Source organism: Gavialis gangeticus, unplaced genomic scaffold, assembly GCF_001723915.1.
Source record: "Gavialis gangeticus isolate Ggan-Ray unplaced genomic scaffold, GavGan_comp1, whole genome shotgun sequence".
Taxonomy (NCBI): domain Eukaryota; kingdom Metazoa; phylum Chordata; order Crocodylia; family Gavialidae; genus Gavialis; species Gavialis gangeticus.
In genome coordinates, this window is record NW_017728993.1 from 54,636,544 (window position 1) to 54,650,840 (window position 14,297).

General features: G+C 36.2%; 1 protein-coding gene across 1 annotated transcript in view; it reads right to left on the reverse strand.

The window, feature by feature from the left end:
- Positions 1-14,297, reverse strand: part of BRINP3 (BMP/retinoic acid inducible neural specific 3) — a 404,685-nt gene that overhangs the window by 152,687 nt on the left and 237,701 nt on the right. Inside the window, exon 5 of the mRNA XM_019501735.1 lies at positions 9,168-9,358. Coding sequence (XP_019357280.1) covers positions 9,168-9,358 — 191 coding nt within the window. The remainder of the gene's footprint in view (positions 1-9,167; positions 9,359-14,297) is intronic.

Sequence of the window (14,297 nt, forward strand, 5' to 3'; positions counted from 1 at the left end):
TTTTGCCACTGGAGGTCCCTTCCCTTGCTGCCCCCTCCCCTTGTCCCCCATGTCTGTGCCTTCCTCTCCATTCCCTGCCTCTCCTATCCCCTGCACTCCAATGCAACCTGCTCCACACCCCTTGTCCCCCATGCCCATGCCTCCCCCTTCCTCCTTTCCTGCTCCATGCCAAATTATCTTCTACTGCAGCTCTGCTCCCCCAGGGCAGTCAACCTCAGCCTAGGCTGGCCAGGGAGAAATGGAGGCAGCTCCTATCCCAGCTGGGTATAGGATGGAGAAAGTAAGGGGAGGTTCAGGAAAGCTGGGTCAGGAAGGGGGTGGGGGGCCAGGGATGGATGGGGGGGGGAAAGCTGTAGGTTCTGCTCCTTTCCATAGTTTCATAGATGTTAGGGTCAGAAGGGACCTATTAGATCATCGAGTCCAACCCCCTGCCCTGGGCAGGAATGAGTGCTGGGGTCACATGACCCAAGCCAGGTGTCTGTCTAATCTCCTTTTAAACACCTCCAACAAAGGTGACAGCATCACCTCCCTTGGAAGCTTATTCTACATTTTGACAACCCTCACTGTAAAGAATTTTTTTCCTGTTGTCCAATCTGAATTTGCTCTCTTCCAGTTTGTGGCCATTATTTCTAGTTACCCTGACAGACACCCTGGTAAATATTGTATCCCCTATTTCTTGCTGCCTCCCCGCACCACCCTGATGGATTTGTAGGTAGCCATGAGATCACCTCTTAGCCTCCTCTTGCAGAGGCTGAATTGTTTCAGGTCTCCCAATAGGTCCACATTGGGGGTTTTCTGTAGGCCTTTAACTAGACAAGTGGCCCTCCTCTGACCCTCTCCAGGCCATCCACATCCCTCCTGAAGTGCAGCACCCAAAACTGGACACAGTACTCCAGCTGCCCCCTAACCAATGCCACATAGAGGGGAAGTATCACCTCCCTAGACCTGTTTGTGATGCACCTACTTATGCAAGAAAAGGTGCAGTTAGCTTTACTCATTATGTCATCAGACTGGTGACTCATGTTTATTTTGGAGTCGACTATGACTCCGAGATCCCCTTCTGCAGTTGTGCTACTTAGAGCGGTACCTCCCAGAATGTAGGAGTATTGGTGGTTCTTCCACCCCAGGTGCAATACATGACACTTATCCTTGTTAAACTGCATCCTATTCTGTTCAGCCCATTTCCCTTCCAAATGAGACATTCTTGCCCAGGGTAGGCAGTGGTTCAGCTCTGGCTTTAGCTCTGAGCCTGTGGCCAAACCTAGAGTTGAGCTGCCACCTGCCCTAGGCTCATACTCAAATCCCAAACTGGCTTTCTTTCCACATGCTGACTGGGGGGGTGGGGGGTGGAAGAGAGGGCTTGTCTCAGTTTCAAGTAAAAACAACACCGTCAATTTTTAATGGCATGGCCATTGACAATTCTGCACATATTGTATTCCTGGCTAATTATATCACAGTTAACAAACTTGATTACATTCATCAAATATGCTGGCATCAATCCTTTCCTTGTGCTATATATTTGCATACTGAAGAAATCACAGTTTTGATTTGAAATAACAGTATTTGTTCCTAGCAAATTAAAAATAAATCATGAATATGACTTAAAGGATTTTTCTCCCTCCTCCTGATGACGTACATTAGGGTCAGGACAGAAAAGCTGATAAATTAGCTTTCTAACTCATCATAATTCTATCCTCCTCCTCTAGTTCAACAAATTAAAGCATCAGGGCTGGACAGAAAATGATTTTTGTTATGACTTATTAGAATGATTTTCTTGTTTCAGGTGTACAAAATGACATAAACTGATCAGGTGTTAATTGTTTTGAGTGGAATGGATATCACTTCAGGCAGTTATTTGGAGGGTGAAGAATACTCCATTAACACATTCTGTTTTCTATAGGTAAACTGAATTAATTTTCTTAAACTGAGAGAAACAAAAACAGAAATATATTGGGCCTTTTAAAGAGGAATAATCTGAGCATAAAACTTCTGAGTTATAATTTTTAGACTCTTGTTGACTGGTTTTATAACTTTTGCTCAAGTGACTTAGGGCATGATTATATTGCCTCCAACCATACTAGGGAGAACTGCCAACAAAAGATACATCACCCACTTATTCCTACTCTATGTGTACTAACAGTCAAAGAATATAATATACCCACTGTTAGAGCAGTACTGGGTATATGTTAATAAACACACCTAAGAACCATGAAGTCTTGGCTGTATACCAAAGAGCAGATTTGTTATATATATTTGCTGTAACAAATAGGACACTGCTCTTGCTATTCTTCCTGCTTAACATGCACCTAAAAATTGTTTTTTATATATATATATATATATATATATACACACATATATACACACACACACACACGTGTGTGTGTGTGTGTATATATGTGTGTATATATATATATATATATATATATATATATATATATATATATATATATATATATATATATATATATATATATATATATATATATATATATATATATATATATATATATATATATATATATATATATATATATATATATATATATATATATATATATATATATATATATATATATATATATATATATATATATATATATATATATATATATATATATACACACATATATACACACACACACACACGTGTGTGTGTGTGTGTATAAAACACATTTATTGAACTGGAGGAGGAGGATAGAATTATGATGAGTTAGAAACATAATTTATCAGCTTTTCTGTCCTGACCCTAATGTATGTCATCAGGAGGAGGGAGAAAAATCTTCCAAGCCTTACTTAAGCATGTAAAAATTGTATATATGTATACATACAAATTGTGTACGTATTAATACACACATACACTTGTATGTATACATATATACAATTGTTAGGTTAACGTTAGGCAGGAAGAATAGGAAGAGCATGTTTTCAGGGTAGTACATTAAGGATGTACAGCTGTGGTGTAAACATGTTTTTAATGGTTTGATCTTCTCTTTCTCCTCTGTAAACTATAAACTTCTTAGGGAATTGGCAGGAGGGTGACCTCTCTCTTTGGCCAATTAAGCGGAACAGTAGGGGAGAACTTTTTTTTTACTACAAACATCAGGACCTGTGTGGTTTTCATAAGGTGGACCAGAACCATAGTCATTCAAGAATTTTTGTATGTATATTTCATAATTTTTTTTAATCTTCACCTCTTAAAAGACCAAGCATGGCAATAATTGTTATAGGCCTGTTGTTGTTGTAATTCTGTGTTTAATGTTCACTAGCACCTCCTAATCTTCCAGCTGCATCACAGGACAATCATAGAAGATAAAATATTTGCCCCAAAGTGCTGATACTTTAAATGGCAAATTAGACAGGCAAGAGAGGATGTAATGGGGGTAATGAAGAAGAATATAGGATAAGTAGCTATAGAACGATATGGGGCCATTTGATTCAGGAATAAACACATCCTATGGGCTTTGAATGATTTTTTTTGCACTCATTTTTACATGAGCAGAGAGAAATGGCTATGTTAGTCTGAAGTCGAGAAGAAAGCAGGGTAGATCTGCACCTTGTGTACTAACTAAATCGGAGATGTATTCAGGCAGTTCTGGAAGAGGGAGAGATTTAAGAAAGCATCTGAAAAGGTGAGGCTAGAGGAATAATAATCAGATTTTCCACTACAGTTTTGACTCTCGGTAGGGTAAATTAGCCTGGGTGAAGCTCCATGCTAACAAGTTTAAACCACTTCCAGATGTCTCTAGACAAAGCTTGACTGTACAACAATTATTCTAAGTTAGCTACAGCTGCATTACTCATGTTATTGAATAAATGATTCATACTTCAGTAAATTTAGATTAAAATGTATGTACATTTTACTTTATATGCATAAAATACAATTTCAAAGGCTCATAACTCAAGTCAAATCAAAAACAAATTTTACCAAAACCCCCAACAAGCCCTTATCCTTGGTAGCATTTGTTACTGTGCTGAATAGCAGCTTTTTAGCACTCAATAAGTTTGGTGGTAGAGGTATTCCAAAAAAAGCTTTCAATTATAGTTATCAAAATAGTATTAAGCAGAACCTTCTATTTTTAGAAAAACTGTTTTATCAGTAAAGGAAAGAAAACATTTACAGATGTGATAGAAAATATTTTGAAATGTTCACATTTTCAATTCCATTTTTTTCTAAATGAAGTTTTAATCTTTCATTTCAAAATGTACCTTTTTATGCAAAATGTGTAACAATGGTTGAGACTGAAGCAGTATGTTTTTAAAACCTTTGTTTAATAATGGAATTAAAATGCTGAATTCTCATCCTGTTTTTGAATGAAAAAAATATTCATTTCTCCTGAGATGCAAAATCTTCCATTTTAAGCCCCATCTTTTCTTCTTTTTCTTTTTTTAAGGACAGTGCTACCACTGAAAGTATAATTTTCTGAATGTTATAAACAACCAAAAGCAGGGTATTAGTAAGAAATCTGGTATGCAACCTTAAAATTATTTTTGGAGACCTGTTAAGAATATTAAATATGCGTTTTACAGCCCTAATATGAATACAATTTATTATAATATTCAGCAACATTATTTTTTAAATATAACATTTTATTTGTAGTTCCCAAACTTAATATGTAACACACTAGAAAATAAAACTTACATGTCTATTTTCATTGATGAACCAGAACAAAGCAATGGAAAGTGAACTGTACTTTTAACATGTTCCAAGTTTTGATTTAATGAGCAGCATTATTCGTAATATGTAAGGAAGATGTAACTATATATACGCAAGGACTATCCTGAGAGTAACTATTTAATGTTAAATCTCAAATGCATATATATATATATATATATATATATGCAATTAAATTTGAACACAGTCAAAAAATTAGATATAATGCTGAAAAATTGTCCGTATTCACTATGTTTCTAATTTATCAAGCTGTTTGTAGTCCAGTATAGGTAACTGAGTAACTAAGTAAGAATGTGAGGTAGCATGTAATGAAGTGAGTGGAGGCAGAGAAAGTTTGAAAAAATGACACCCTCCTTAAAAAAAAGGCTAAAATACATAAACCAAAGGAAAAAGAATCCTGGCACCATTAAAAAATTTTAAAACCCCATCAAAACAAAAAATCAAAAATCTTCATCTAATGAAAAAACTTCATTATTTCTATGCCAACTTCCTGTTTTTCTAAGAGCCAAACTTAGCTTTTTTAGTACTTGTATTTGGCAATACTGAATTCTTTTGCATGTTTCAATATTGACAAATTAGTCATGCAACAGACATTCCATCATTTTTCAATATTGACAAATTAGTCATGCAACAGACATTCCATCATTTTTCAATATTGACAAATTAGTCATGCAACAGACATTCCATCATTTTTCAATATTGACAAATTAGTCATGCAACAGACATTCCATCATTTTTCAATATTGACAAATTAGTCATGCAACAGACATTCCATCATTTTTCAATATTGACAAATTAGTCATGCAACAGACATTCCATCATTTTTCAATATTGACAAATTAGTCATGCAACAGACATTCCATCATTTTTCAATATTGACAAATTAGTCATGCAACAGACATTCCATCATTTTTCAATATTGACAAATTAGTCATGCAACAGACATTCCATCATTTTTCAATATTGACAAATTAGTCATGCAACAGACATTCCATCATTTTTCAATATTGACAAATTAGTCATGCAACAGACATTCCATCATTTTTCAATATTGACAAATTAGTCATGCAACAGACATTCCACCACTGACCTCAGACTAGCAGGTCCTAAACAGCAAAACTTTAAAACCCAACTGAAATGTGATATTTCAAAACCATGCATGAACGATGCATGCCTCCAGAGGCTGGGGTGGAGCATGGCAACTGCCCGCAGGTGGCAGTGTTGGTGGGGGCATCATGGCAGCAAGTGGGGAGCTCCCACAGGTGGCTGCTGCAGTGTCGGTGGCGGGGGCGAGTGCTGACCAGCTGCAGATGCTGCCAGCGGCAAGGGGGGCCGGTACTAAGCAACGACCACCTGCAGGCACCACTAGTACCATCAGCAGTGCTTCTTTCAGGGTGTGTATGTGCATCCGCATCGCCAATGAAACAATGAATCATCAACAGACTGTATTGTAGTAATTATTGTCTAAAAAAGAGATTCTGGCTTAGCTCATTACCTGTACTAGCTTTTTATAACCGTTATGTCCTGAATTGGTTAACTGTGTGTTTATCCCTCTTCTTAGCAGCACATCCATCCCTTATCTTTTCCTTCTTCCTCCCTATTCTTTTATTTAAATGACTTTATTCCCTTCTATTTGGTAAACCCTGGTCTCTGCAATTCTATTCATAGGGTCTGAAAAAAGAGGCAGTACCCTTTGCAAGCTTATGCATTTCTGAACAAGTCAGTATTCTGCCCTTCCTACAGCATGACTTCAAACTAACATAGCTAACTGCCTCTCATTATAAGGGAGTAAATTATTATTTTAATCTATACCCACAGTTCCACTTATATTTTTAGCTTTAACTAGTCTGAACATTATTTTAACATGTATTTCCCCTGAATTTGTCTTACATGCATTTGTTTAAAGAAACTGGAACAAGCAATCATATATCACTAATTTTTAAAAGCTATGCGATGTTTGTTGGACAAACTTAAAGCTGAAGTGGGAAAAATCTGGCATATTTTTCAAAACTATCATATTGGGATACCCAATTTGTATTACATTTACTGTGAATTATAAGTCTGTAGAGCTGAAAATACTTTAATGTTTCAATTATTCAAAATAATTTAAATTTTCAACATTATGTTATATATTAAATAAAACAAGAATTATACACACTTCTAAAATATGGGGTAATACTTGGTACTATAACTGTGACGACTTTTCATGAAGGAGTTAGTCTTTCATGTCCTGAGTTTAGTCAAGGGGTCATTTTCTGGCATAGGTTCTTTGGAAGACAGACACACAAGGCTGCCATACAATCATTGGGAAGGCAGAATTGTGGCCCAAGGACAGTGCTGTAACTCAGAAAGGCATCCAGGACTGTCTGATTTATGCCTAGGGTAATTCTAATCTCTGAAGCAGCCTAGTGTTAGAAAGGCAGAAATCAGACTTAAAACTAGCATAGGCCCCCACCTCCCTCAAGCTGAAAGTCTTGCTCAGTTTTACCCATACTGTTTTTAGATTCTGACGCTGAAGAATCTCCACAGGCAGAGCTCTGGCTGCATAACAGTTCTTGTAGGATTGGTATCTTATTTTAATTGTAATGCCAGTGTAATTATCATAAATAAAATTTCATATATAAGATCATAACTTTCATTTGAAAATAGTCAACTCTAATTAATGTTCCTATATATAAAAAAAAGCAAATAGATGCTATATTGTGAAAAAGTATGGGAGGAGGGGGGAGGGAGAGAGAGTGGGGCAGGGGAGAAAGGGAGTTGGGGAAACCAAGAAAATTATATTCCTTTCTCCTGTTTTGCATTCCAACTTTTAATCATCACAAAGGTTTTCTGCTGAATAAAAATGCTCTGAAAATAGAAATCTATTATGCAAATGCTAACAAATTGTCTATCATAGAGAAAGCATAACTTAGAAGGTTTTACACATCAACATTGCCACATGAGACAGAGGAATCATTTTCTACAAGCATCCTATAAGTCAATTGTCCTCATCTGATATGTTGATGGACTATAGTTGGTAATTGTATCCATCTCATGAATGGAGAGTGGGTGAAAAGGAAACAAAGTCATTTTTAGCAGTTTATTAAAAGCTTTGGACAAATAGAACAGCTACTGCCCAAATCATTTTACCAGCATTTCAATGAGGTTTTTTTTTTAAATCAAATAACAGATTATTTAATTAGCTAGTTTGCGCTCTGTAATAAGCTATCTTTAAAAGCAAACCAAACTGCTTCTATTGATGCTGATTTCTACTGTGAAAGATCTTAATGTGAAAGGAAAGCCTCTCATACTAACCTTTGTTCTCATGAGAGAAACTTTGTGACAAGGGTAATCTTCCAGGTTCATACCTGAAAGATTTTCTCCTGGAAGGGGCATGTTTCTCCCAAGACAAATGGAACAGATTCCTGCACACCTCTCATCTCTACTGAGAGAACGATTCTCTTGGTAGAAATGTGTATGGTCTAAGATAGCTGGAAAGCAGAAAATAGTACTTAAGACCATGTTTGCATAGATAACTTAATGGGCTTTACATGGTTTAAAACTCCTTGCAATGTTGTGATCATGTGGCTTCCAAAACTTGGGGGCCATAAATTCACTGTAGTGGAATTCAGAGGTAAATCTAATTAGTCAAGGTGAAATGACTGGTCTACTCACAGCTTGGGAAGAGGCATGTATGGAGCCACTTGGCATGTTTCATAATAGTGTAGTAAATTATTGGCATGGGCATGCCCTAAAGGCTACTAAGGCCACTGAAACCAAACGATTCTGAATTGTATCCTATGTAAAAGTTTTATAAGAAAGGCATCTTCTATTGCAACATAAAATTTATTTTGTTTCTCTGTCTGGATTGTCTTTTGTCCTGAGAGGCCATTTCTGCTAAGTAGTCTCAAACAGATAGCTCTTCAGATACATAGTTGTTGCATCACACAATGTGTACACATATACCTCTACTAACCTGGTATGTCCCAATGTAGGAAAAAAAAACTATGGCAGATAAATACCATAGGCTTTGCATCTGGCAAAGAAGAATAAGGCTCAGGACGTGGGATCAAAATTCTTCTAAATGCATGCATAAAAAAACTGTAAAAAATGAATGCCAACATTTGAATGTATCTTCCAAAAAAAAAGCAAATCACTGGGAACTGGGAAGCTGTGAATTGTGCACCTCTGTCTGAATGATCTCCACATGTTACTTAATAAAGTACACATTTAAAAAAAAAAGGTGCAATGCTAAATACTTGCAGTGCTGTTAACTAATTACCTGTAGAACAGAAATTGTATACTCCACATCTAGAAATTTGTATGCAATGCTTAAAGCTCACCTTTGAACTAACAGCTGATTTACCATACCCTGTACTTGAAATTATCCATTTTATATGAAAGATTATTTCCTAACAAGCTTGTTTCATCATTAAAATCACAATCCATAAAGGAGTGAAGTAATAAATCTGCAACTGTGTTTTCAGCTTGACTGTAGAGGGATTTCCCTTACCTTTATGGCAGTAGAAGCTATCTGAATATGATGAAGTCTGCGGAGGGTACTGTCTCTGTCAATAAAATAGGAGGCTGCCAGCTGGTGAAGAGTTTCCAAAGTCACAGAAGAGCTGTTGGTACTTGGATCACTTCCTTCTGTTCTCTTACTCAGCTTCCGCTTGTCGACAAAAATTGTGAGTGATTCCTCCCCTGCAAAAATAAATTAAAAAGTCAGTGCATCTTTTACATCTCTCATTTAATCAGAAATAGGGTGAAAGTCCATTGTTTTCATTCACTTGTGTGTAAAGTTAGTTTTTGGAGCACTGTGTGGCCTTTGTGAATCTACCCTTAGGTACCCAACTATCATTTGTGCTTCTGGAAACCTCCATGTGAGTTACACATCTTTGAAAACCCTAAAGATGGTTAAGACCATGTTTGGAGAATGTATTAAGAATCATCATTTTCAAAAACCCTAAGCACCAAGCATCTTCCACTGAATTCAGTGTGGCCTCCTGGGTCCTCAGCACTTTGAAAATCATACCACTCATAAAGGTCTCTTGGGCACCTAAGGTGCCTATACACATGCAGTGCGGCTGCTCCAACATGTTGTAATTATAGCATGTCACAGCATGGTAATCACTGTGTTCCAGCAGACTTCAGTGTCATGGGTATCAGCGTCCCCTCACTGAAAAATGGTGGCAGGGGCACTTTAACTAAAGCTTGTTTGATGAACTTTATTTAAAGTGTTCACTGCCATTTTCCAGTGCAGGGACACTGACACACGTGATGCTCTGGGAGCTTTAATTAGAATGGCTCTTAGACCCATTCTAATGAAAGCGCCCCCTTCCCCCCAGCATGTGTATAAATGCCCCTAGGTTGAAAATGTAGGCTTCTTAATGTAATACAATTTTTAGTCCTTATTAGAAACCACTTGAAAATCAGATGCAAAAGACTACTTTCATATTTCTAGGTCTTTAATTTCACAATATGAACCATAAAAATACAACAGGCCAAGGTGCAGCAATGGAAGCTTAGGTCAGATATTAGTGAAAAGTCTCTCTCAGTAGGAGAATAATGAAGCACTGGAACAGGCTACCCAGAGAGGTTGTTAAGACCATCCTTCTCCATCCTTAGAGGTTATTAAGACCAGGGTAGACAAAACCTTGGCTAGGAAGATATAGTTTGGGATGGTTCTGCTTTGAGCAAGAGGTTGGACTAGATGACCTCTAGAGGTCCCTTCCAACCCTAATTTTCTATGATCCTATGACATTTTCTATGATACTTCCAATGGAGATATACCAGGGATGAGGTTGGTTTAAATTCTTTAATTTTAAATTCCATAGCATAAATAGTTTTAACAATGCAGAAAGAAGATCTAACATGACTAATACTTAATAATAATAATAATAATAATAAAAATATATTTTCTCTTTTATTAATGTGCCTTTTCCTTGTGGAAAATGTCTGGTGAAACTTAAGAAATGTATATTCATGCTACAGATCTCTTAAAGACTGTTAAAAACAAAGCAAACAAAAAAAACCCATTTTATTAAAATGTAAACATTTTTAGAATAGTTTCCATAGAATTCTTTTCATTTGACCACTACTATATTTATTAGGAATTTTCCATAAATGTTATATTACCTTCTTATAGGAAAACAAGTCCAAATTTACCATAAATTTCCCTTTTGAGTCTGTGGCTGATAATTTTGGATTTTTTAAGTTATCTTGTTCCTGAATTCAGCAAGTAATACCAGTTCGGCATAACTTTAGATGACAGGTATCTACACAGACTGCAGTTTCCTCATTCCTGGAAGGGAGTCTGTCCCATAATAATTAGACTTGATACTTGTACTAGTTTCATTGCATGTCCATCTGTTATGATGGCATTCTGCCCACTCACAAGATGTTATGCCAGTTTCAAATAGGCATATGTGCCAACAAATATAGCTGTAGAAGGATAATGTGTGGGATGCAAAAAAAGTGACATCCACTCCAAAAGAAGATAATCTTGATAGCAAACAATTCCAAATAAAGAACAATGCTTTGGTGCAAGAGTTCACATTTGATGGCACATGGGCTGGAAACACTGCGTACCATGTTGTGAATAATCAACAACCCCTTTTGTCTTCACATTTTATTTCTGGATTTGGAGAAAACCAGGATGGCAATTAATTTTGCATTGTATTTATTGATGCCAGTGCTGGAAAGTCAGTAGAAAGCCAAATTTTGAAGCAAAACAACAATGAATTAAAGGGAAGTTTTGTCTGAGTTAATACCACCAACGTTTAACACTTTACTTTATCATGAAGCAGACAACTCTCATCTCAGCTTCCTATTGCTTGGTTTTCCAAGGTGGGTCTCATGACAGAACCTAGCAGAAGGCATCCCACTGTATATTTGCTTTGTCCCCAAACTATGTTTTAATAGAATCAGGCCTCAGACTACCTATTGAGTCAGAAAATAGTTGTAAAATAGTTTTTGAAAAACTGGTGTGTATTGCTAATTGTAATTCAACACATTAAGCAACTCAGATGATGCAACAATCTAAACTCTGGCATCCTGCTGTGCTACTAGACAGGGATTTGCTAAATTTTCTTGTACCGGATATTACTTAAACATTATATCATAGCAACTTAGTTGACATAAATGACTGTCAACAAGTATAGGAATATTTGGCACAACACTACATTTCAAAAAGGTATGAAATTAGTGCATAAATAAAAGAAATTTTCCACTATTCTATTAGGTTTCTCGCACTTTTTCATTAGCCTTAGAAAGGTGATTTTTGCTTTATATTGTTGACAACAATGGGTTTTTTTCTCCCACTGAAGTCAGCAGCAATGTGCCAATATATACATAAAAGTTGGCACTCCCCTTACATTGAGGGAAATCCCTGAAAAAAAGGGAAAATCTTCCTTTATTTCTCACAAAACTGGTATTTTTTCTCCCTTCATGAATAATCACTTTCAAAGCCTCCTGACTACTTGGTGATAGTCATATCACTCAAACTGATTGAATTGCTTCCATCCAAACTGTTTTTCAGCAGGAAACTAACTTGATTTTTGCCAAAACAAGTATTTCTCTTGCATAGAAAACTGCAATTTTTGTTAAAATATTACATCTCAACACTCAATTTCCACAAAAAACCCGAAAATAAATGGAAAGTGTATTTTTTCAGCAAAAATTTCCATGGGGAAAAAAAACAACAGTATTTCAGTTCAGCTCTCGGTTATCACATCATCCCTTTATCAGAATCAAGCTCAAGCTCATTCTTGCTTTGTAGACAGCCACTCTGTGAGGGAGGAGGGAAGGGTAATTTTGGCAAGCAGAACTCACCCTGGCAGAACACTGAGCTCAATCCTACCACTGTATGCTCAGTTCCTGCTTCCTGAGAGATGCATTTTGTTTCTGATCCTCTGTAGCTAGGCTGACGAGATGTGAATGTTTTCATTGAATCAAATAAAATAAAATTGCATTTTCCCATGTTAAGCTGAGGTTTGCACCTAGAGTAATATAGTGCCAGGGAATACACAGCCACCATTTGACAAAGCTCTCTCACAAAATTGATGCCCTATCCCTCACGATAAACTCTGTGTCCCAAATATTTCTCTATTTACTGTTACTTACTTGTGGGATTTTCAAGAGATGTAGCATGTTAGGCATTCAGATCTCACTGAATTCCAACACGATTTGGGGCATCTATCTGCCTCAGGCTCCTTGAAAATCAGAGTCATAATCACATTTACATTACAGTAATGTTCACTTATATATATCACAGTAATGCCTCGAGGCCTCTACCAGGTTGGAGCTCCAGTATTGTAAGTGCTGGAAAACATGCTAGGAACTGTTTTTACTTGGTGCTTTAAATCTGTGATTATCATACTGTCATGATGCTACAATTTTCCATTAGCACAATTTTTAAAAGCATTTGTTAGCAATGAAGACTTCTTCTAAAAACTTTGGAATTGATTCTCATTAATGATAAGATTTTTTTTTTACATTGCTGTAGCAGACAAAGTGCAGCTTAGATTAAATATTCACATCTATTTTAAGGCCCTTTTACAGAAATAAAGTGATGTAAATGAGAATCAGGCCCTTTATATTTTTAAATATCTGCAATGCTGGTTGCAAAGCACCTTCCACAATAAAGTCTTAGTTCATAATTTGTGCTTCTCAACCACCACTGTAGTACAAATAATAAATCATAATAGTTGCAATAAGGTACATTTCAAGGTAAAACTTTTATTCTTAAGATTTTTATGAGTCCTGGAAATGATTAATCTCTGTCAGGACTGATTTAGCTTTTGTCAGGAACGGGGTGCAGTACAGCAAAATCATGCTCAATTTTCTGTATAGCTGGGTTCCAGAATTGTACAAAGAAGGTTCCCATGCACAGCATATCTTTGCAGAGTGTGTAAGTGCATTATATATAATTTATAAGAGACAGTTTGAATCCTAAATATAAAAATGCAAGTCTGAATAGACTTCTCTGTCACATTTGAAATATGGATAAATCTTTCTTACCAGCTATATTCTGCAACCATGAAATAGGCTAAGAAGACATTTAAGTGTTAGTTAAAAAATAGATGCAATTTAGAAAACTAGCCAAGGTTATTAATCTTAACAAGTGAAAAGGATTAATGACAGTGAATACTAAGAAAACATGATTATTCAGCATCAGATCCATACACAGCTGTGCCTCATAACAGCAGTATGTTTTCCCTGGTTTACAAAATGCAGGATGCAGTTTGCTTCAGTTTCTCAGGGTAAAAAGAAATACTATAAAAATACATTCTGTTTCTGCTCACAAAAGAACTCCATATAATCCAATAATTGGTTCAAGAGATTAGCAGACCCTCTATGATGATGCTTTATTACTGTGTAGCTGCTGTGGCTGACAGATATTCATCAATGAGTAGAGACTGACATTCACACTATAGATTGACCTTCGCACAATACATTCCAATGTTCCTGCAAGCCCTGGAATTTACAAGGCTATTATTTAGTCTATATATTTAATTCTTCCCAAGTTTATAAAAAAAATATTTTTCAAGGTTTATATTTGCAATTTAAACTCCTCAGTTGTGACAAATATTCTATGTGCTGTCTATCAAAAAAACAAAACAAAACCAACCCCCCCCCCCCC